Source organism: Leucopleurus acutus, assembly GCF_964270905.1.
Source record: "Leucopleurus acutus genome assembly, chromosome: 2".
Classification (NCBI taxonomy): domain Eukaryota; kingdom Metazoa; phylum Chordata; class Mammalia; order Artiodactyla; family Delphinidae; genus Leucopleurus; species Leucopleurus acutus.
Genome location: NC_139143.1, coordinates 147,826,498 through 147,850,484, shown reverse-complemented (window position 1 = coordinate 147,850,484; position 23,987 = coordinate 147,826,498). Strand labels below are relative to the sequence as shown.

Sequence of the window (23,987 nt, the reverse complement as noted above, 5' to 3'; positions counted from 1 at the left end):
CTCCAAGTATCGGGGCTTGTTTTCATAGTTACGATAACTGACATTCACTAACTGACACTCTCATACCTCCATGACTTTGTACTTGCTGTTCGCTCTGCCATGAGTGCCCTCCCCAACCCACGTTCTCCTCAGCCAGACACATTCTTCCTCACCCTTTAGAGACCAGCTCCAATGGCCCCTCCTCTGTGTTTAACCTGTGGATGCAGTACATAAGTAATGCTATTTTGGGCAGACCAGGCTATGAGAGTGATAAGATCTCAGAGGAGGGTCAGAGTGTGGATAGTCAGGGAAGGCTTTCTGGAGGAGGAGTACTTCATCTGGGCCTTGAATGACGAGTAGCTTTGGGTAAGGGGAGGGCTTCCAGATAGTAGGAAAAGCAGGCGCTAGGGTGTAAAAGTTAGAAGGAAAAGGTTTACCGCGAGCCCTGCCCTTTCCTATGTCACCTCAAATTCAGCTTTTTTCCAGCTACGCACGTAGACCTCAGTATTCTAAGCTGTGATATTGGACTTTAGTTCTCTTCCTCTGGGCAGAGCTGTCACTGGGTTGGGTGGGAGTGGGTGGGCCAGAGGGTGGTACGTGTGGTTCTGGGCTGGGCCTGGGGATGGGGGCAGCAGGAGAAGGCTGGCCCAAGCCAGTGGCTGAAGAACTGGAAGCCTTTGTCCTGTCCCCCTGACCCCCGCCTCTTCCAGCCGTCTGTGCCATGCCCACCCTACGCTGAAGGCCATTGAGATGTTCCACTTCCGGGGCCCGTCCCAGGTTGGGGACCGTCTGGTGCTGAAGGCCATCGTGAACAACGCTTTCAAGAACAGGTATGGGGCTGGGATGGGTGAGATGGGGCCTCTTGGGGTTGAGGGCTCTTCCTGACATAAGAAGGGACCTTACTGCAAAACTGCAGGAACTGTTTCCCCTGTAGACAAGGTCTATGAGATCTGAACTCTGCCTGGCAGCTGGGTCCCTTTACCATCACCAAGATTCAGCTCTGATGTTCCTTCTCTGGCCTCCCGAGCCCTGTGCCTGCCGCTGTCACAGGTCACACCATGTGCTTGGTGTGTCTCTGTCTCTCTCCCTGGCTCCTGTCTCTGGTCCTGCCACACTGTGGATGCTCAGGTCACAGGGCCACCTCTTGCCAGTGTTCCCTTGTTTATCAAACCCTTTCCTACCCTTTTCCTAAAACAGCAGTTAGTTCCCAGAGCCCTTACCTTTGGAATGAATCCTGATACCCCCATGAAAGCTTTTTGGTGATTTCAAAGATTTGGTCATTTTCAATGACAGCGTAGTTGTTAAAAGTGAGGGATCTGGAGCCAGGCTGCCTGGGTTCAAATTTGGTTCATGGCTTATCAGCTGTGTGACTTTGGGCAAGTTACTTAACCCCTCTGAGTCTCATTTCTTTCACTTGTAAAATGGGGCTCACCACAACTACCTCGTAGCTGTGAGGATTCAATGAGGGGTTACTGGTAGAATGCCAGAGAAAACGTTCAGTGAAGGTCAGCCATTCCTGCTGCTTATTATTAAAATTATTATTATTATTTTACTATTCACAGTCTGACTATCACACATTCTACTGTCATGCAGGGGGAAAGCCCTGAACTAGGTAGGAGCCGTGAGGCCTGGTTCCTAGTGCAGGTTCTCTTCCTTCCTGACTGTTGTGTGACCTTGGGCAAGTTAGCGCCCTGTTCTAGGTCTTGATTTCCCCATCTGCATAATGTCTACATTCTGGGATCATAGACCTTCCTAAGTGAGGGGGAATGGAGGTGGCTGCTCTTTTATTATTCATAAAGACAGTCGGAGATACAGAAACAGCAGCGACCGAGCTGTCAGGGGCATGGCTACGGCTATTAGAGGGCTGGTGAATAGGCGTATGATGAACATTTTCTCAAATTAGCCTCTGCCCCTCCACCTCCTTTCTTACGTCTTTCCATCACCCTTTGCAGCTTACGTGACGTATTTTATATAGACGTTTGTTGCCTCATCCCCTATCTGTTAGCCCGTGAGGACCTGGACTGGACTGGTTTATTCATTTCTGTGACCCCAGTGACAAGCATGGGGCCAGGGGTGCAGTGGGCACTCTGTAAACATTGTTGAAAGGGAACAGTTCTGGGTTTCCTGCCCATCGGACTCTGATCTGGGCTGTGGGAGGAACTGCAGGAGTACGTGTGTGCCTCTGTGCATGTGTGCGTGCGTGTTGGGGAGGGAGTGGCCTCGGGAAGGTCTTTCCAGCTGAGACCAGCCCTCCTTTCCCCTCAGCATGGAGGTGGGCGTGTGTGTGGAGGCCTACCGCCAGGAGGCCGAGACCCAGCGGCGGCACATCAACAGCGCCTTCATGACCTTTGTGGTCCTCGATGCAGATAACCAGCCTCAGATGCTGCCCTGGATTCGGCCCCAGCCTGGGGTGAGTGCCCCACTACCAGCCCCCCTCCCTCTCTGCCCAGGGTGATAGGACTGGGGAGTGGACCCAGCTCTGTCCTTCTGCCGGGGCACAGCCAGCCCCGAGTGCCCCGGTATAACCCGCCCCCGGGGATGCTCCTTGGGCAAGGAAGGCACCCTGTGCTTCCTGGAAGAACTCAGACCACGTGCTGGGTGTTAACAGGCATTCATGAGCCTGCAGAGCTGTAAGAGCACTGGCTTTGGGGTCAGAGGTGGGTTGGAACCCCACCTTGGCCACGTTCTAGCGGGTGCCCTCTGTGAGCTTTCACTCCCCATCTGTAAAGAGGGTGTATCTGCAGTTCCTGCCTCGCAGGGCTGTTGGGGAGATACTGAACTTGCTCCGGGCTGAGTATGTGGCGACTGCTCTGACCATGGTGACAGGGGAGCAAAACGCATAGAACTGAGAGTCAGGGACCCGGGTTCAAGGCTGGCTCTAAACAATGTTCCCTTGTGCCTCCTTTGGGCCCGGCTGGGGCTTGCTTCTGGGGGGCCAGGGGGTGACCTTGGAGAGGTTGCCCCTTCTCTCCAGGAAGGTCACCCACCCAGCCCGCCCACCTTACAAGACTGAGCATGGGCTGTGAAGACCCCCGCTCCAGAGCTGGGCGTTGGGCAGTCAGGATGGGTGGTGGCCGGAGGAGCAGGGAGCCCGGCAGGCGGTGGGACTGTAGACAGTCCACGAGGCCCTTTCAGGCTTCTGCCACTTAATGTTCACGAGTCGGGAGACGTTAGAAGCAGTGGTTCAGAGGGTGGGCTCTGGGTTCAGGCCGTCTGGGCTCTGTTCCCGTCCCCACTCCTTAGCCCTGTGACCTTGACCGAGCCACTTAGCCTTTCCGTGACTCAGTTTCCTCCTCTGTAAAACGGGGATAGTACTGGGAGTTCCCTGGAGGCCTAGTGGTTAGGATTCTGGGCTTTCATTGCCGTGGCCCGGGTTCAGTCCCTGGTGGGGGAACTGAGATCCCGCAAGCCGCACAGTGCAGGCAATTAAAATAATAAAATGAAATGAAATGAAATAAAATAATTGGGGATAGTACTAGTGCCAACCTCAGAGGGTTATCATAATGCTTAGATGCAGTTTTGCATGGAAAACACTTCAGAAGCATGTCTGCCCATAGCAAGTACTCAATAAATGTGGGTTCTAAGCATTGTAAGTGCCCTTTGGGGATCCCCTTTTACGGAGGAGGAAGCAGGTACAGTGAGGGCAGGTGGTGTTCCCAAAGTCACTCAGGGAGCCTCAGGGGAAGCTGGGGCTGGAGCTCAGCGACGGGGCACTGTCCTGTGCAGGCTGCCCCAGTGAGATCTGAACTTCACTTTAGGGCTGCAGGGAGGGTCTCCTTGGGCCCTTTGGGGAAGGGGGCAGGCAGTAATGGGGGCGGGGGCAAGCTGTTTGTCCCTCCTGCACCACAGTCTGTCTCCTCTCCCCAGGATGGTGAGCGGCGGTACCGAGAGGCCAGTGCCAGGAAGAAGATTCGCCTGGACAGGAAAGTGGGGGCCAGGTGGTGGGAGTGGACACAGCTCTAGGGCTTCCCTGTCTGCTCCCTGGCCCTGGGAACTTGTGTTTCTTCGGTGCTTCCCCTGGGCTGGGCCTTTACATCCAGGCAGCCTCTGGTCTTGGCCTCATGACACAGTGGTCTTACTGGCCCCTTGTGCAGGCGAGGACAGAGGGATTAGGTGGCCACGGGCACTCAGATAGGAATGATGGGCAGAATGAGAATTTGAACCTGGCCAGGTGTGACCAAATTTACTTCTTGTGTTCCTCCCATTGACTCTGATGCCCGTTTGGCAGATGAAGAAAGAAAGGCTCTGAGAGGAGATGCAATTGCTTAAGAAGCAAATCCAGGTGTGAATGACTCTGCTGTGAAAGCACTTCACAAACTTGAAAGGGCTGTCAACGCACCAGGATTCACCATCCGATGTTAATAAGAAAAGTGTGCATATGTGGAGGGTTTACCATGTGCCAGGCACTGTTCTCCCTGTGACGACCCCATGAGGAGGCAGGTGTGACCACTGATCCCATTTTACAGCTGAGGACACTGAGGCATAGGGTGAAGTCGCTTAGCAAGGGTGTGGGGGGTCTGCACCTTTCCCCCAGCCCGCCCCCGCCTCTGAGTGTGTATGTCCTCAGCTGCTGTTTTCTGTGTCCCATCCAGTCTCCCTGGCCAGACAGGAGTCTCTCCCACGCCGCTGGGCTGAGCACAGGGCCTGGCACACAGTAAGCCAGCAGTGAAGTCTGTGGAAAGAGATGGGCTCCCAAGGGAACAAGGTTGTTGTTTTCCCTCTCTCCCAGGAAGTACATTGTGTCCTGTAAGCAGGCGGAGATGCCCCTCTCTGTCCCCTGGGACCCTAGCAACCAGGTAAGGCCTTCGGCTCTGAGCGGCCCGTTCTCAGGCCTCTTGGGATCCCCGATCCTCCCCTCTTATGAGCGGGTTTGGAGGTAGGCCCGGAGGGGACAGGATACTGCTGCCGCAAGACTGGCACAGGTAGCCCAGGGCTTTCCTGTGTCCCTTTGCTTGGCAGGAGGGAGCTGGGGCCCCAAGAGGAGGAGGAGTCTGCCAAGCCCCGGCCTCCTTTCCCAAAGCCAACGGCCCCTTCCTTCACGTCCAGTTTCCTCTCCCCGCCCCAGCGCAGCCCGGGCACGGAGCTCCCGAGGAAGGCGGAAGTTGAGGCTTCTCTGTGTGCTCTGTCCAGGTGTACCTGAGCTACAACAACGTCTCCTCCCTGAAGATGCTCGTGGCCAGGGACAACTGGGTGCTGTCCTCAGAGACCAGCCAGGTAGCTGACCCCACCCTCCCAGCTTTCCTTCCTCCTCGGAGCCACCAGAGGTGGCTGACTGTGAGACACAAAAACCCTCTGAAAGCACTCCAGTCAAAGGGAGTTTCCTTAAAAGGAGCTGGATGAGGCCATGAAACCAGCCCAGTTATAGAAGCAAACCTGCCCCGCCAGGGCCTGGAGTGGGGGTCCCCCCTCCGGATCCTCTCCTGCCCACCCACCTTCTTGCCACCCATTTCATCCTCCCCCGCTGCGTCCTCCCTCTCTCTGCTCCTTCTACAGTGACGCGCTGCTGGGATGGGGGCCTGGGGCAAGCGCGGGCTGAGGGAGGACTTGAGCTCTGCCACTTTGGCCTGTGACTTTAGGGGGCTGGACGGCACCTGGCTCTGAGGATTCATTCTGTTGTTGTGTCGGCCCCTGCTTCTTTATCTCCTTTTAACAAAATTTTTCCACATTAAAAAAATTGAGGTATAATTTACATGTAGTAAAATGTCCCCTTTTTACTGTATAATGCTACTAGTTTGGAAAACACATAAAGTTACAGAATCGCTACCATAATCTAGATACAGAGCATTTCCATAATCCCCCCAGTTTCTCTCATTCCCCATGGTGGTCAAGCCTCTTCCCACCCCCAGCCCCAGGAAACCACGGATCAGTTTTCTGTCCCTTTAGTTTTGTCTATTTTGAGAATGTCCAATACGGGGAGTCATACGGTATATAACCTTTCAATCTGACTTCTTTCTCTTGGCACAAGTCATTCACTCGTGTTGAGTGCCTGTTTGAGTTTGTTCCATTTCGTAGTGAGTACCATTCCATCCTGTGCTTATGCATACAGTCACTGCTCCTTCAGACACCTTCCTATCCACTTGTGCTGAATCTCCCCATTTTCATGGGAATGCGACCGAGGCTCAGAGAGGTTGAGTCGCTTGTTCACAGTCACACAGCAATCAGTGGCAGCCCTGAGCTTCCAGCCCCGGTCCCCAGCATAGGCTGAGGAGGAGGCTCAGGAACGAGGCTGCCCTCTGGCCCACGCAGGTCCGCCTGTACACCCTAGAGGAGGACAAGTTCCTCTCCTTCCACATGGAGATGCTGGTGAACGTGGACGCCGCCCAGGCCTTCCTGCTCCTCTCAGACCTCCGTCGGAGGCCCGAATGGGACAAGCACTACCGGTGAGGGCAGCGGGGTGGGGTGCAGAGGTGGGCCCTCAGGTGTCTCCTCCTGAGCCGTCCCCCCACTGTGCTCAGCGCCTGCCGGCCTTTAGCAGGGAGGATGGGGGTGGGGCACTTGGTTATGTGTTAGGTGAGCATCAGAGTCAAGGGTAGTCTGAGCCCTCAGGGAAGAGAGTGAGCCTGGAATTGGAGTCGGGGGCCTGGGTTTAAGTCTTGTTCCTGGCCTAACTTACTGTGACCGTGGCAAGTCATGTCTTTTCTGGACCTCAGTTTCCCTCCTCTTAAAATGGGTACTTGAGGTGTGGGTTGTAGATTTGCACCCAGGGATAGATCAGTGATTTTCAAAGCGTGTTCTATGGAGTTCTGCCTTCCCAGAAGGGGCTCAGGGACTGCTTGGGGAGGTAGTTGGAAGTGGAGGGGGTGGGTGGGAACCCCTCCCAGACTCATGGTAACTCAGAGAACGGCCAATTTGCTGAATTTACCAAGTTTGCCAGTTCTTCGTATGGATATGTACATGAATGTTATTTTTTAATGTAGTGAGTTCCTGAATATAAATGTTATTCCTATAAATGCACTTGTTCCCCAAATTTATTGACTCTCCATGTAAGTTTTTGCTTAGGAAAATAGCCAGAATTTCAGTGTTTAATATGGGAATGTTAAAGTTGAAACTGGTATTTTTTCAAATCCCTTTCAAGTCATTTTCTGTTATGCCAACACCCTCATTTCTCCAATGGCTTATTAAGAGGAGCCTATATTCCTCAGTGTATCCATAAGGGGGATCTGTGCATTTGGAAATTCAGTAAGCAGGTCATTTGGTGAGTTGATATTTGACAAATTGGCCTTCCCCTACCTTTCCCCATCTCTCTTCACCGAAGCAGGCCTGCTTGTAGCTGTTCACACACAGGCTTTCTGCATAAGGTTTCTTTGCAAGAAGGGCTGAGTTGCTTTAAAAAGCCCTGGTCTAGGTTTGCCTCAGGCCTGCTGGCCATGCCATCCTGGAAGCCTGAGAGGTGATTTGGTGGTGGATGTTGGGGAGAAGGGGTTGGGCATGTGGTAGGAAGGCTTCTTGGAGGAGGCGGGCTGGTGTGGGCCTTGAAGGCCCAATCAGATCTTGATGCTTGATGGGATTGGGGGGTGTGTCCTGAGGGGAAGGGAGGCCCTAGCAGCTTTCCTCCACCCTGCCCACAGCTGCCCCGTTCCTGAGGCAGCTTCCAGGGTGGGCGGGAGAGCAGGGAAAAGGTGGCGGGTCTGGACGTGGTTGTGTGTGTCTCTGCGTGGATGTCCTTGTGTGTGTGCGCGTGTTGGTGTAAGCCTACGTGTGTCTACCTGGGCACATGCGTGCAGTGTGCCCGGGCCTGAGGGGCACAGCTCTGGCGCCCAACAGCCCAAGCACGTCCCACACCTGCTTCCTTATTAGCTCTGTGGCCGGAGGTGAGTTATTTCTCTGAGTCTCAGCCCCCTCATCTATAAAATGGGGATACTAAGAGTACCAACTGCATGGGCTGATGTGGGGTTAGGTGAGATAGTACCCATAATGCTCTTAGAACAGTGTCTGGCATGCAGTGGGTGCTCACTGAATATTCAGTACAGCTCCTAAGTCATCACACATCTGTGTAGGGCATGTGCGTCTGCACATAGACAGACACCCATAGTTCTGTGTGTGCATCGGGGGGTGTCTATCTATGCGTCTGTGCGCATGTGTGCCCACGGGTGTGTGTGTTCATTTGCTTGTGTATGTGTCTGTGTGCCCGTGTGTGTGTTTATCTTGACAGCCTTTTCTGCCCTCCTGTGGTCCCTGCTGAGCAGTGTTAGGGGTGAAATATACCCCAAGCATCTGCTCAGGGCAGCTGAAGCACGGGAGGGCCTGGGTCAGACCTGCTCTCACACGAGGAGCTGGTGTGACGCCCGTGGGTTTTGCACAGGAGCGTGGAGCTAGTGCAGCAGGTGGACGAGGATGATGCCATCTACCACATCATCAGCCCCGCCCTCGGTGGTGACCCCAAGCCCCAGGATTTTGTGATCCTGGCCTCTCGGCGGAAGCCTTGTGACAACAGGTGCGTGCCTGCCTTCTAGGGTGGGAGGTGGGCAGGGCTCATCTTCCTCCCCAGGGAGGGGACATCAGCCTAGAGTCAGCCCTCTGCTTCCTACTGGCCGCAGTGGTCTTACTGTGGGTGGAATGGAGGATATGGGGATGCCTGGCCCCTCTAGTCACTCATGCTCTAAAGCGGGGTGGTCTCTGTCCCTGGGATAGTGAGGGCGCCTTGTCCCAGACAACAGACAGGCCAGTTCTCACATGGCTGACTCCTTGGCCTCCAGCCTCTGAAGGCCCTGTGTTGGCTGAAGGGTGGTGAGGCTGTCAGCTGTGCCGTGGTGGGGATGCCAGAGAGACGGCATCACTTCTGCTAGAGACAGGCAAAAAGATGAAGCACAAAAATCCCAAAGAGCAACACTGCTTCCTGAGTGTCTGCAGTGGAGGGGCTTTTCCAGAAAGTCCACAGTGCAGTCACGCTGGCTCCTGGTGAGTTCAGAGCTGCTAACCCACAGGCATCTCCTCTTTCCAGCTTGGCCCAGAGCCAGGCTCTGTGTGCCTCAGATTCTGGAACCAGGCCCTCACCCTCTCCTGTGTCCCCTCCACACCCTTCCTCCATTCCAGGGACCCCTATGTCATTGCGATGAGGTCAGTTACGCTGCCCACGCACCTCGAGACCTCGGAGTACAGGCGTGGGGAGACCATCTGCTCAGGCTTCTGCTTCTGGCACGAGGGGGATCAGTTGACCAAGGTGAGGCTAGGTGTCTCCTTTCCCCCTTCCCACCCAGATTCACCCCAAAGCCACACTTGTGTCCAGAACTCAGCACCGTCCAGCTCAGACAGTTCCCGACTCAGGCTCCCCTGCCTGCCAGCAGTCTCTCTCTTCCAGCTCAGGGGAGCCTAGGAGTGTCAGGGGCTGAACATGAGCCTTCATTAAGACCTGATCTGTGCTAAGCCCGAGGTCACTGCAGGGTCTTGGAAAAAGCACTGGACGCAGAGGGCAGAGGCCCTGGGTTCTGATCTAAAATTCTATCTCCTCGTTTACGTATTGTCTAGGAAGGCTTTAAATGGCTCTCAGCGCCCATAAAACTCAGCAGGGCAGTCAGTGTTGACTAACGCGTAGGGGAGAAGGCTGAGAGTGGCTGGGCTGGGGATGCCCACTGCCCCTTCCTCAGCTCACAGTGGCTCTGAGACTCCCCCCAGGCAGGGACTTGGACAGTGCTAGCTAACGGAACACATCGAAACTGACGAGCTCCTCAGGGCAATCCTTGGGCTTATTCTAACTTGCAGATGGCCCTAGAGCGCCTTCATTTAAAAAAGGGATTCTGTGCTGGGCTCTGGAGACCCAGCCCCGGTCCTCCAGGGCCTCCCGGCTGACAGGGGAGACACGTGATGACAGTAGTGTGTGGTGACAGAGGGAAGCCAGGGCTGTCAGCACCCGGGGTGGGGGTGAGGGGTGGAGGGGGTCACACCCGCCAGTCACGCAGTCTTCTAAGGCCTCAAGTGCCTTCCTAGCAGGCGACAAGGCTGCCTCCCGCCCGCCTCACGTCCACTCAGCTCCCACCCCTCCCACTGCCCAGCCTCCCTGAGTGTGGCTTCCCACCCTGCAGGTGTCCTACTATAACCAGGCCACCCCAGGCTTTCTCAAGTACGTGACCACCAACGTGACTGGCCTCTCGTCTGCGTTCTACACCACCTTCAAGGCTTGTGAGCAGTTCCTCCTGGACAACCGCAACGATCTGGCCCCCAGCCTCCAGACCCTCTAGGCATCTTCAGCGGCCACCTCACGCCCACCTCCCACCCCATGCTGCCCTGAGGACACACACGCAGGGCACCGAGGGAGGCAGAGGCATTTATTCCTTCCTGCCACCCCCGTGGGAAACCTGGACCCAGGGCTCCACCAGCCCAGCTCCCCTGGGTGGTCACTTTCTGCCAACATCCACCAGCAAGTCTTGGTAGGAACTCTGGGGTAGCCTGTAGTAGACTCGGGTCCTCTCCACGGCCCTGGCTGCCAGCAGCACTGCCCGCACAGATGCATAGCTGCCCCAGCCGGGGCTGTGTTCCACTGTGACAGTGGCCCGGGGGGAGGCTGCCAACAGCCTGGCCACGACTCCAGCCGTGCTCTGGCCCAGCGGCCCAGCCTGAAGCTGGAAGGACACGGGTTGCCAGAGGCCCTGGCACAGCTCCAGCATATCTGTGAGCAGCTGTTCCCTGTAGCCACTGCTCAGCACTTCCTCGGGCCAGCCTGGTGCCACCGTCACATGGGGGAAAACCTCGGCCACAGCTGTAAGCAGCTCCCTGCCAGTCACGTAGCCAGGGACCACAAAACTCCCGTGGGAGATTGTGGCCCCGACCCACACAGGCCTAGGCAGGTGGCCAAGGGTGGAGAGGGTGGCCAGTGTGGCCAGGGATGGCCGGAGGGCCGTGGGCTCTGCTATGTGCACGTGGATGCCCCAGCGTCTGGCGCGCGTGGCCAGCTGCAGCAGGCAGAACTCCAGTGTCAGGACACGGCCATCTGGGGCACGTACGATGGGCACGGGGTCCCCAGCTGCAGGCTCCAGGAGGCCAGCTTCCAGCAGGATCATGCCTTCTCTGTCTGGAAGAGGCAATGGAGGCAGCAGCGGGGCAATGGGATCTGTCGATCAGATCTGGGTTCCAGGTGGAAGGGCTGCTTTGTGAATGTGCCCGGGGCTCGTCAGAATGATACAATGAGTCGCTAGCTCGGCTCTGGGCCCTTGCCTGTGGCTCAGCCCTGGGGCCCATGTCCACCTCTCTTGCAGCGTGTTGTGACTGAGGGCTCACGGGTGCTGAAGGCCCAGAGCCCCGCACTTTTGACAGCGCTGTACTCCCTACCTTGCAGCTGTGTTGCTATGGTAACGGAGATCTGAGGCAGCTTCCCCAAGTGTAGGAAACTTGTGGTTGAGCTAGGAGCACAGGGGCTGCAGGTGGACCTTACCTGGGAGTTGCACTGTCGCTGTGCTCCTGTTGCCCTGGATGTCAGGAACCAGCCACTCCACGTTCAGACCCTCATCCCCAGGGAGTTGGAGAAAGGGGATCAGGCTGCCTCCCGTGTAGTAGCTTTGCTTCCGTGAGGCGTTCACTGTGGGGCAAATTGCCAGGATGAAGAGCCCTTCTGTGCACCGCGCATCCTCTCTAAGCCTCACAGCAAGCTTCCTGGGAGCTGTAATTCCCTGTTTTCTAGATTACAGGTGATTTGCCCAAGGTCCTACAGCCAGTAGGCAGGGTTGCTGGGATTGGAACCTGATGGAGCCAGGTCCGTCTGGCCCCAAAGCTGGTATTCCTCCCCCTCACCAAGATGGCTCCCAAGGCAGGAATGTTGGGTCTGATGGGTCCCCTTTGAGATGGCCTAACTGCAGGCTGTCCTAGGTTTGGAGTCAGGGGAGTGAGGTGTTTGGACAAGGTAGTGTCTGCATCACTGATTAGCAGGTACAGTGGAGGGGCCATTCTCTGAAATGCTAGAGTAAACCTTAGAGGAACTGTATTACAAGGGGAAGCGTATGGGGTTTGGAATTTGCTGGTTCCAGTAGGAGCTGTGCCACATTCAAGCAGAATGACTTTGTATAAATTACCTAACTGTTCTGAATCTCAGTTTCCCTATCTGTAAAATGGAATCCCTGCTTCACAGATCTATAAAGCTTAGCATACGGTACCGGGGTCTGGCATACAACTGGCGCTTAAAACGATTCCTTCCTCCCATCCCTCCTAGGATTTTCCCCTTCCAGTGCCCCATCCCACCTAACTCTGCTGCCGTGTCTACCAAGTGCTGCCCTGTGCAGAATCCGGCCCCACCGCCCTTTCCCACGCTGCCCAGACCCCTCCCTACTGGCGAGCTGCTTGAACTGGGACAGGAGAGGCTCGAAGAGGTCATAGTAGACTTGGTGGGTGGCGGTGTTGTCCCGGACGTAGAGGAGATCGTCCACTGACACGGGGTCTGAGGTGGCCTGCCACAGCGTCAGGCTGTACCTGGGGTCCAGAGAGCCAGCTCAGTGCCTGCCTGGGCCCAGCAGCCCTCAGCCCCACTCCTGTGCTCAGAGCCGGACCCGAGCTGGGCAGGGGGGGAACACTACCCTGCTTCCTGGGGGCAGAAGAAGCCACAGAGGCCTCGGGAATGATGACTGAGAGTAGAGGCTGAGAAGGAGGGGAGATAGACTGCCCTGCCTCCTCATTTGGAGTGTCTATTTCTGGGTCCTGTCTTAGGAAGGAGACAAGGACAGAAGAGACGGGCGCAGGGGGTGGGGCTAGAGGTCAGGTATGAAGAGGGGAGGGGGGCGGCCTCCAGTGGGGAGAGGCTGAGGAAGGTGGGGCAGCTGGGGACAGAGTGCAGGGGTGGGGATGGGGCTTCCTCAATCCCTACAGAGCTATCTTGGGGCAGAGGCTATAGGTGCAATCTGGGCAGCCCCAGGGAACAGCTGGCTTCCATGGGAGGAAGCTGTGGGAGGCAAATTGTGTCTCAGTGTAGACACTTTCCAACGGGCAGAGAGTTGTCTGTCAATGGACGGGCTGCCTCAGATGATAGTGAGCTCCCCATTACCGGAGGCATACAAGCAGAAAGCAGGGACATTGTAGAGCATGTGAGCACCAGCAGAGGTTGGACCAGATGATCAATAAGACCCTTCTAGCCATGAGCCTCTGGGATCTTCTGGGGGCATCAGTGCCTGGGAGCGGGTTTGGAGGGAGTGGGAGCTGTGGCAGGGGCCTGGGAGTCCTCACCTCTCAGATTGGCCCAGCAGCCAGCTGAAGTGGGGCCAGGCAGCCCGGACCATGACAGCCCGCACAGGGAAGGTGACCTTCTGTGGCAGTCCTCCCACCAGCCCCTGCATCTTCTCTACCATGGCTCGGGTATATGTCCCGTTTGGGAACAGGGGCAGGTAGAGGGTGGTCCAGCCTGGAGACAGGGTTGCCTTAGAATACTTCTCCTGGACCAAGGCCAGGAACCTGCAGAGAATCAGAGATGCTGGTCTTTCAGAGCCCCTTCCTCATCTCCCAGGTTCCCATCACAGTGCTAAGAAGAGGCAGGATCTCTTGCATCTATGATATAAGGGCACAGTCCTAAAGAACAGAAATGGCTTGCTCAAAGTCCCACAGTAGGGCATGGACTTTGGTGTTGGGGAGGTCTGGGTTTGGGTCCTGATTCTGTGACCTTGGGCAGCTCATCCAGCCCCTTTGATTCTCAAAGATGGCATCCTTTCAGGCAGGACAGGCCTTCGTAAACATACCCACATGGACGGGGGAATCTAAAGCCCCAGGTGTGGGATGTGGGTTCTCCCAGCTGTGAGAGTCTCTGAACTTTCATATTTTATTTAAAAATTTCATTCAGATTTTGCCTTAATGCAAATTTTAATAGGCAAATAATGTTACCCTCTCCCTCTCCCCAAATTATTGAGTAATTTTCTTCACTCCAAGAAGGTGAACCATTATTTATCTTGGGCCACTGACTACATTTTCAAACTGCTGCTTTCCAAATGCACCTCAGTTTGAGAATCGTGATAAATATTGGACAGACGGATTGTTGGCTGACTGGCTGCAAAGATGGATGGATGGATGGATGGACGGTAAAGAGCGTGGAGGTTAGAGTCAGATGGGCCTGGTTTTGAATCTTTCCTCTGCCAATTACTAGATTTAGGCAGGTCATCTAACTTCAGTGAGATATTTCCTGTATTAATAAAATGAAAATAATATTACCTACCTCATTCTCAAGTAAGAGTTAAGTGGTATTCTACAATTAGAGTACTTAAAACAGTGCCTGTGACGCATAATAAACATTCAACAGATTGTGCCTCAATTATTGTCAGCTTTCTCATCTGCAAAATGGTGAGGAAAAAATGCTCCTAACCTGGCATTGCTATGTGAAGATCAACTCAGATGTATGCTCTCCTTTTAAGTGGCCCTTTGTAAACCGGAGCACACCATGAAGCTGGTGTTACATGAGGGCGGTTGGTGGCAGTGCTGGGATTTCATGCGGGGCTAAGGAAGGAGTCAGTGCTTTAGACTTTTCTAGCAGGCCAACTGTTGCCCTTGTCACTGGACCAGGCCCTGTTTGCCCTCCAGGAATAATCACTGTAGTAAGGGTGACAAACCTGTAATCCAACGGTGATAGTCCAACGAAATCAGGACTGTTAGGAGAAAGTGTGAGTGAAGGCCCTCAGCGGCCTTGGATGTCAGGGAAGTTTCTGGGACAGGTAATGACTGGGCAAAGGTTCATCAGGAAATGGGGGAAAGGCATTCGAGGCAGAGGGAATAGCACGTGTGAAGGCTCAGAGGTCAGACTACATGGTGTGACTGGAAGCAAACTCAGCAAAGGTCCCCTGAGCACCTACTGTGCCAGATGTTGACAGAAGAGGATTGAACACAGCTGGGGCAGAGAGGTGAACACTCACTGTGTAGCATTGACTTCTATCGGGATGACCATGTTGGGGCCCCTCAGGATGTCGGCATTGATCCACACAGGCCTCCGAACTCTCCCCTCCTCAGTCAGCCGCCGCAGGAGGTCCAGGGAGGGGCCCACGGCCTTGATGCTCTTGAAGTCTAGTTTGATGCCTGTGGGGAGAGGGCCAAGGGCTTGGGGAACTGGTCCCTCGTGCTCAAGGAAGAAGGAAACAGAGACATGACTTCCTGGGACAGAGAGAGCAGGTATGGTATGTGTGTTGGGGGCAGGGAGGGAAGACAGGGACCAGATTCTCGCTGGGTGTGAAGAAGGGTTTTCAAACAGGCAGAGCTAACCTGGAGAGAAAGGACTTGCCTCTGTAGGAATGAGCTCCCGTCCCCCATCATCAAGGGGAGGAAGCAGATGACGGGTAAAGGCTTGGGACTTGGGGCAGGTTCAGGGGTTGTCAAGCATCGGATGAAAAGGGACTGTGATTCTTGGACAGGCAGGCTCAGAGGGTCCTAAGCCACCTGAGCCTGAACAGCAGGAGATGAGGCTGAGAAGTTAGAGCAGGATGTTGCAAGACAGGCCAAGGAGATCACACTTTGTCCTGAGGACAATGGGGAGCCATGGAGGGTTAAAGCAGGGGAGTGACGTGACAACTGGCATTTTGGAAAGCTCACTCAGGTAGGGGCTGAGTTTGGAAGCAGGAAGCCAGTGAGGAAGGAGGTCCAGGAGAAAGATGATGTGACTGGGACTGGATCAGGGGGTAGGCTTCAGGGTTAGAATTGGCAGGTGCAGCAGCTGAGCGGATGTGGGGGATGAGGGAGAGACATTAGGGTGATGCCTGGATTCTGACTATAACTGGCAAAGAGACATGGGAGGGGAAGGTGGAATTTGGCTTTTGAGCATGTTGTAACCAGTTCCATGGATTCGGGGCCCAAACATGTTTGGCCCTTTGCAGCTTACCCTGCACTTTTATATCCCTCGTCTCACTGATCTTCCCCGAGCCCAGGCCTCTAGAGCGGTGGGCTGGAAAGCCAAGGCAACGAGCAACTCCTGACGAGCACTGGACTAGCTTCCTAGTGGAAGGACCCCTGCACATGCGGCCTGAGGACCAGAGGGCTGGGCAGCTGGGGAGGGGCTGAGAGAGGTCCTTACCCTTCTGGGAAGAAGCCAGCACGGCCTCCAGCCACTGCTGTAGGGTGTTGTCACTGTAGATGGCTGGGGGGTGCGCCATGATGGGGACCCCTGTCTCATTGACTGTGCCGAGCCCTTCTACCGTGACGTCTGCCTCCAGGGCCACAGCGTCACCTGTGCAAGAGGACAAACTCCATCTTGATTGGTTCCTTTTTTTTTTTTTTTTTTTGCTGCACAACTTGTGGGATCCTAGTTCCCCGACCAGGGATTGAACCTGGGCCCCGGCAGTGAGAGGGCCGCGTCCTAACCACTGGACCGCCAGGGAATTCCCAGATCATTTCCTTTTTTAAAGCAATTTTTCTCATCATCAAAGTATTACACATTTATTATAGAATATTTGGAAAATACAGAAAAGCAGAAAGAGAAATATTCGCCCACATTTCTAAATTTTTGCTACGAACAAATAATGATGCATATTTTATTCTGATTTTCTGATTATTTTTTATCCTGACTTGAGGAAAGCATTTCCATCATAGTTCATTTTTTAATGTATTTTCTTCCACTTTTATCTATTTATAGTTTTTACACAGTTGGGAATACTCTGCATTTATAATTTTAATCTTTTTCTTTCAATAGTGACACATTTTTTACAATCTTTTCTATGTTTCATTAAAAAAAAAAAAGCTGCAAAAACCCAATTGAGGGCACTCACCCTGCTTTAGTTAGCCACTCTCCCATTCCTGAGACATCCTAGTAGTTTCTAAATTTTTGCTACTAACAAATAATGATGCATGTTTTATTCTGATTTTCTGATTATTTTTTATCCTGACAAGGAATTTGAGTCAGGGCCATGCAGGGTGTTTTTAAGGCCCATACTAACAAATTACCGTCTAGAAAAATTCTTCTGACTCATGTTCCTGCCAGAAATACGTAAGCTGGCCCATCTCTGGCACACTTACAGCACTGAGCATCGTTATTTTTATCTTTTAAATGCACACAGTTAACTCCATCAGGTGGCTGTGTGATGCCTGTTCCGAGAGTTCAGTCCAGGAGGGAGCTGAGGCCTTTCAGTGAGAAGCAGGCCAGAATAGCCGGCCAGGGTTTCTGTCTAAGGAATGGAGTGGAGGGCAGGCGGGGTCGCTCTCAGCTCCTGCCCCATCACAGACAGTTGGCATCAGAGGGCCTCTTGTGTTTGACACTCACAGCCTCGTGACTTGAGCTCTGCTCCCCTCCAAGTCCATTCTGCACACGGCCACTAGAGTGAGTATTCCAAACACGTACCTGATCGTGTCACTTCTGTTAAAAAATCAAAACGTCCCTGCCCGTTGTCCTAAGAGTCCAAGCTAAATGCCTTACCATAGTCTGTGAGGTCCTGCATGACCAGGCCTGGCAAACTTTCCCATCTCATCTCAAGTCCCTCTCTCCCTCAATCTCTAGCTTCCAGCCACTCCTGTTTCTCCAGCATTAATGTGCACATAAATCACCCAGGAACTGTTAAAATGCAAGTTCTGCTCAGTAGGTCTGGGGTGGGGCCCAAGGTGTCTGACAATCTCCCCCGTGATGCCAATGCTGCGGGTCCGTGGCCCACACTTTGAGTATCGATGCCCAAATATCTTGTCTTCCCTTCTCTGGGCTCTTACACATGGCTGTTGTCTTGGCAACACTTCCCTCCGCAGCTTTACTAGGCCACCTCCAGCTCATCCGTGGGTGTTGGCTTAAAATATCAAGGAGGCCATCCCTAAACCACACATCCAGTCTAAGTTGGGTTGCCAGCTTCTCCTCTGAGTGCTCAGCCCCCATGTAATCACTCATTTAGCACAAGCTTTCCTGAGTGTTAGTGTCAGGGAGCAGGGTCCGGGTCTGTGTTGCCCATCACTTGGATTTCCAGTGCCAAGACAATAATAGGCCTAAAAAAGGAGCTTCAGAAATGTTTGCTGGATGATAAAAGACTGAATGAATGGGTGATAGAAAAGTTAAGGTCAACCAGCGCAGGTTCAGAAAGGTGATAGCGCTTGCCCAAAGTTGCAGAGAATTTTTGCAGATTTCTTTAAAATCTAGGTGTCTGGATTTCCAGGAGGGGGAGGAAGCTGAGTGCCAGGCTGTCCCCAGCGCTGAGCCAGGCACTTTGCATTGTCCCACTTCATCCTCATATTATACCTCCTGCCCAGAGCTCTGGACTTCCTGGAGTCCTCACTGGCAAGATGGAGATGAGCCTCCCTGGACCGTGACTACAGGACATGGACATAAAGGCACATTGTAAACTGTGAAGGGCTATATGAAGGTAGCCTTTATGTTTATGGCTTGAGCACAAAGCACTTTCTTTTCTTAACTTTCGGTTACCTGGGAATGCAAAGAGAGGGGTCCAAAGAGTTTGGGGCCCATCAAGGCCCAGAGAAGCCAGGCCCGAGGGGGCAGCTGGGCAGATAAGAGGGTAGTTCAAGAGAAAGAATACTGGCCTTCCCTGGTGGCGCAGTGGTTGAGAGTCCGCCTGCCGATGCAGGGGACACGGGTTCGTGCCCCGGTCCGGGAAGATCCCACATGCTGCAGAGTGGCTGGGCCTGTGAGCCATGGCCGCTGAGCCTGCGCGTCCGGAGCCTGTGCTCCGCAATGGGAGAGGCCACAACTGTGAGAGGCCCGCGTACCGCAAAAAAAAAAAAAACTGCTTAAAAAAAAGAGAGTGGATACTGAGGGGTCTTCTTCCCCATCTAACGGGAGCCAGTTCCGGTCTGGGGAGGGTGGGGGCACGCTGGGCAGGACCCAGGGCTGGAACCCAGGTCTCTGCGGCCCGGTGAACCTCCGATGCTGCTGCCTTGCTTGACTTTCACCAGCTGCCTTCCTTGAGACACTGTGAGCCCCTTGAACACAGGGCCACCTCTCACTCATTTCTAAACCTCCTCCTGAGCTGGGGGCAGAGTAGGGGCCCAGCAAACGCTCAGTGAAGTGGACTAAAGACTGATGGACCTAACCTGCCTACTTGCGATCGCCACCTGGATCCAGCTTCCTCCCAAAGTCTTCTCCCTTGTCATTTACACCTGTTGTGTGCCTTCCCGATGCTGAATCTGGGGGGCCAACTCGCTTGGTTGGGGGTGTGAAGGAACAGGAGATGAGGAAAGGATCAGGTTTCTGCAGCCACAGTAAGAGTCCTGGTCCTCAGGGGTGCAGTCAGGTGGGAAGGAGTGATGCTCTCCAGAGGGAGCCCACAGGAAGTTACCAGACCCCCCCTTCCCCTCCCCCACATGCCAGGAGCTCTATGCATCACGTCTGGCAGGAGGGCGCTGTGGCTGAGTGTGCAGATCCTGAACCCAAGGCTGCTAGCTTCCAGTCTCAGCTCTAACACCTGCAAGCTGTGTGATCTTGGGCAGGTTACTGGACCTCTCTGTGCTCCCTGTCCCCTCGTTTACTAGAAGTAAATAATAAAATATCCTTTGTTAGGCATTCACTAAGTATTAATTATCATTTACGTGGAGTAGCTCACTTAACTAGGGTGAGCACATGTCCCCATTTGCCTGGGAGAGTCTGGTGTATTCCTGTTGTTTCAGCATAATTATTAAGAATGACCTCTTTCACTATCAAAAGTGCCCTGGTTTGGATGATAGATGATATGGTCACCCTACCAGCCCACATTTTGCAGAGGGAAAAACTGAGCTGCAGATGGGTGAAGTCACCTGTCCCAAATCACTCCTCTGGTAAATGATAAAAGGTAGAATTTGAACCCAGTCTGTCTGCCTCCTAGGCCTTTGCTGTGGCCCCTCCCCTCCACGTGGGTGTCCAATCACGTTCAAGGTGACTTCACCGGCCTAACCCTGGCCTACCATTGGCTCCCCCGGAGGGTCTCCACCTCAGTTGTGGAGCCTCCCTCCTCCCAGAGACCTACCTCAGGGACCTAGCAGGACCCTCAGGGAGAAGACTGGGCCTAGGGCCCTCTGCACCCCTGCAGCTATGCTAAGGGCTGCCTCTGCGCGCTCCATGCTGTTGGGCACTGCCTGGTTGGGGCCCTTAGCTTTCTTCTTGGCCAAGGTCCCAACTTGGTGGGGCCTGATCCCTTACCCGCTGCCCCAGGGCTGACCTGGGATGAGCCTGGGGCTGGCAGATCCTCTTTGCTTTCCCTCAGGCCTTATCTGCCAGATAAGAGCCCTTCCTCTCGCCAGGGAGTTCTCTGGCCTCTTATCACCCAAGTCTGGCCATTAGCCTCTGGATCCTGAAGCAGCAGCAAACTGGCTCCACCCAGCCTGTGGTGGCCTCTCCTCTGCTGACCACCAAGCCTGCCTCCTCCAGGAAGTCTCCCTAAGGACTCATTCATTCATTCAGCAAACCTTTCCCAGATGCTCATTCCCAGGCTCTCTGCTGGTGACTCTGCTGGAGTAAGAGCCAGAGGCCTGGTGCCTACGTCTTGCTCTGCTTCAGACCTACTGTGTGACCTTGGACAAGACCCTCTGGATCTCACTTTCCTAAACTTGAGGGATTTTGGTTGAGTAGTGGTTCTCAAAGTGTGATCCTGGGGCCAGCAACATCAATGTCACCTGGGAACTTATTAGAAATGCAAATTCTCAGGCCCCACCCCGGAACCACTAAATCTGAAACTCCAGGGGTGGGGCTAGCAATGTGTTTTCTGAAGCACGCTCAAATTTGGGGACCCTTCCTTTCATCTCGAATAGTCACTGCTTTAGAGTGTACAAGCACGTACATGAACATGATCTAATGAGCTTCCCCATAGTCCTGGAAGAGTGATCTTCCCTTTTGAACTGGGCCAGGCATAATGCAGTGGTTTAGAGCGTGGGAGCTGACCACTGGGTGCTCCAATGCTGGCTTAGCCACTTTCAAACAGTGTGACCTTAGTGAAGTTAGGTAAGTCACCTAACTTTTCTGAGCCTCCATTTTTCTCCTGTCGAATGGCATCCACAAAACAGGCTGCTGGTAGTCCCAGGAGACCCACGTGGAATGTGAGTGTGTGTCCCCACAGGGAGTGGTTGCCCACTGGCTGCCGTAATCATTCTGAATCAGAGGCTCAGGAGTTACACAACTTGCTCAGGCTTCCACAGCTCGTTTTTGGTAGCGCTGGCCCTCAAACATCTTCTGGCTCTTTAGACTTTGAGGACAAAGGCCTCCTTAGCAGGGAAGCTGTCTCCTGACAAGGCCTGGGAGGAAGGGCAGGATGTGACCTTGGAACCACACATCTCTGCACAACCTGAGCCAGTCACTTAACCCCTGAGCCCCCACTTTCTCAAGTGGAGGATGGCAAGAACGTGGTGATACCCATCCTAATGCCACCTCATAGGTAGTGCTGTCTTAGCCCCACCTCTGCTCTCCCTCCATTGCCTCCACCTCTGCCCCGGCCTGCCCCAGTTCTGGCAACTGGACTTACTGCTGAGGGCAGCCCTCATCTCCTTCTGGCTGTTGGCAGCATGGTACCAGGTGACCAGAAGGCCGTCGTGTTGGCTGATCTGACCCAGGCTCAGCAGGTAGTCCAGCATGTCCGCGTCGGAGCGGCAGACCGCATCCTGCTCACAGCCTGCAATCAAGGCGAAGGGAACTGTCAACATCAGTTCTTGCCCCAGACCAAGACTCTCATCCATACATCCTACTAACCCTCCTTGGGCCCCGGGGAGTGTCTAGCACACCATCTAGCAGAGACAGTGGACCCCTGATTCATCAGAGCTGGGAGAGAGAGAAATACGTGGGGTCCTGGGCACAATGATGCTCTGAACCAGCCTGCAGATGTTGGGAAGTTCACTGATAAGGGAACGTTTAAGGGAGACCTAGAAGGATGGGTGTGTAAGTTTGACCAAAATAAGGGCCTAGGTTATTTCAGACAGAGAGAACAGTATAAGCAAAGGTTTGACCATAGGAAATATATGGTTGCCTAAAGGAATGGCCATTGGCCTGGTACAGAATGCAGAGAAATGGAATAAGGCAAGATGGGAAGAGGGCTGTGATCCCGTTGTAAATGGCTTTGGGTGCCAGCAAAGGAGTTGGGTGTGTGCTGGAGACAGCAAACTAGGTTTATGTTTAGAAAGATCTCCTTACACAGTGGTTAAGAATCTGCCTGCCAATGCAGGGGACACGGGTTCGAGCCCTGGTCCTGGAAGATCCCACATGCCACGGAGCAACAAAGCCTGCGTGCCACAACTGCTGAGCCATGTGCTGCAACTGCTGAGCCCACGTGCTGCAACTACTGAAGTCTGTGTGCCTAGAACCTGTGCTCCACAGCAAGAGAAGCCACTGCAATGAGAAGCCCATACACTGCAATGAAAAATCCATACACTGCAACAAAGAGTAACCCCTGTTCGCCACAACTAGAGACAGCCCACGTGTAGCAATGCAGACCCAACACAGCCAAAAATAAATAAATAAATAAAAATTAAAAAAAAAAAAAGGAAAGATCTCCTTGGTGGCAGACCGAGCATGGGCTGGTGTGAGCAGGCTGGCAGTGGAGACTGTGTGGGAGGGGGAGGGCTGCTGCAGGGGTCCAGCAGGAGACAGAGGCTTGAGAAGTCATGGTGGGCAGGGATGGAGGGTAGAGGATGGGAAGGAAGAGCCTCGAGGCACAGGACTGAAGATACAGGCATGAGGCAGGAGGAAGAGAGGAGGCTGCTCCCAGGTCCCCGTGTGGATGGAGGACCCTTCACCGGGAGAGGACGCAGAGGGGAGAGGGAAAGGTCAGCTCAGTCAGCTGAATATGAGCTGCCTGCATGACCCTCTAAGAAGGAATGTTCATCTGGGGGCACAGAAGGAGGTCTGGGCCGAAGACCAAGGTTCATTGGTCCTCAGGTAACTGAAGCCTGGTAAAGAAGGAAGGGAAAGTTAATGGGACTGTCTGCTGGGAATCAAGTCTTGGTGGGGTTGGTGATGGGAGGGGCAGGTAGAGCTGTGGATGGAGGAGAGTCTTGGTAGGGAGGGGAGAGGAGGCCATCAGGGCTGTCAATGAGGACAGAACCTTCTGGGGGCAAGGAGTGAGGGATGGGGGAAGCCGACCAGATGGCATGACTGGGAAGCTCCTACCTGGCAGGATGCCCTGCTGCAGAGAGAAGAACAGGATCATCCCGATGGTGAACACAAGAGCCACACTGGCACTGCTGACAACGGCCCACTTCGAGCACCCCTTCTTGTAGGCCATGATGACCCTCTCTGGGAAATGCCCCACACTCCTTGCGGTGCAGAGTCTCCTGAGGCTCTCAGAGCTAGGATCAGATGGGAGGCAGGAGCCTTAGCAGCACCTAGTTGTCCCCCAGCGGGCCAGGAAAATGTCCCAGAAGACAGTTCCCGAAGTCCCTCCTACCTTCCCGCCCTCCTCCTCCTCCTCTCTCTCTCCCAGGATCTTAACGGGTCAAGCAGAAAATCCTGCCACCTTCAAAATGACCTTTGAGCACATTAAGAGTCAGCAGAAGATGTTAGACTGAGCCCCACCTGCTGCCTGTCTGCCCCTGCCTGGGAGTTGGGGGACCAGGAATCTAGATCCAGCTTGACTTTGCTTTCCTGAAGACCTGAAGGTTTTCTGCCCCTGCATAAAAGGAGACACCTAGATGGTTCTTCCCTCTTTCTGCCCTGCCCCAGGGAGTCACAAAGGTCAGGCAAGGGTGGGCGACAAGGACAGATTAGATCTGCCTGAGGAATATGAATTTTCCTTCTATCCCAGATAGATTATCTACCTGAGATTTAAAGTGGTAGGCCTGGAGGGCAGGGGGGAAGATGGCAGAGTAGAAGGACGAGCGCTCACTCCCTCTTGTGAGAGCACCGGAATCACAACTAACTGCTGAACAATCATCAATAGGAAGAAACTGGAACTCACCAAAACAGATAGCTCACATCCAAAGACAAAGGAGAAGCCACAAGGAGATGGTAGGAGGGGCGCAATCACAATAAAATCAAATCCCATAACTGCTGGTGGTTGACTCACAAACTGGAGAACACTGATACCACAGAAGTCCACCCACTGGAGTGAAGGTTCTGAGCCCCACATCAAGCTTCGCAACCTGGGGGTCCAGCAACGGGAGGAGGAATTCCTAGAGAATCAGACTATAAAGGCTAGCAGGATTTGATTGCAAATCAACAGGACGGGGGGAAACAGAGACTCCAC

At 54.0% G+C, this 23,987-nt stretch overlaps 2 protein-coding genes across 3 annotated transcripts in view; one reads left to right on the top strand and one right to left on the bottom strand.

The window, feature by feature from the left end:
- Window positions 1–10,165, top strand: part of ACOT11 (acyl-CoA thioesterase 11) — a gene marked incomplete at its 5' end in the record, with an annotated part of 51,714 nt that extends 41,549 nt beyond the window's left edge. For both annotated transcript variants that reach the window (XM_082864803.1, XM_082864804.1), the window contains 9 exons: window positions 690–809; window positions 2,245–2,389; window positions 3,847–3,906; window positions 4,713–4,775; window positions 5,110–5,193; window positions 6,226–6,359; window positions 8,282–8,413; window positions 9,013–9,139; window positions 9,999–10,165. In XM_082864803.1, the coding sequence (XP_082720929.1) occupies window positions 690–809; window positions 2,245–2,389; window positions 3,847–3,906; window positions 4,713–4,775; window positions 5,110–5,193; window positions 6,226–6,359; window positions 8,282–8,413; window positions 9,013–9,139; window positions 9,999–10,154 (1,021 nt within the window). In that variant the 3' untranslated portion in view covers window positions 10,155–10,165. The remainder of the gene's footprint in view (window positions 1–689; window positions 810–2,244; window positions 2,390–3,846; window positions 3,907–4,712; window positions 4,776–5,109; window positions 5,194–6,225; window positions 6,360–8,281; window positions 8,414–9,012; window positions 9,140–9,998) is intronic.
- A 145-nt stretch (window positions 10,166–10,310) lies between these two features.
- On the bottom strand, window positions 10,311–23,027 carry FAM151A (family with sequence similarity 151 member A; the record flags this gene model as incomplete). Its single annotated transcript, XM_082859336.1, has 8 exons — window positions 10,311–10,984; window positions 11,345–11,488; window positions 12,233–12,372; window positions 13,120–13,344; window positions 14,787–14,946; window positions 15,935–16,087; window positions 21,276–21,422; window positions 22,913–23,027. 8 exons carry the CDS (start codon window positions 23,025–23,027, stop codon window positions 10,311–10,313), a joined length of 1,758 nt encoding a protein of 585 aa, XP_082715462.1.
- Window positions 23,028–23,987: the final 960 nt, after the last annotated feature.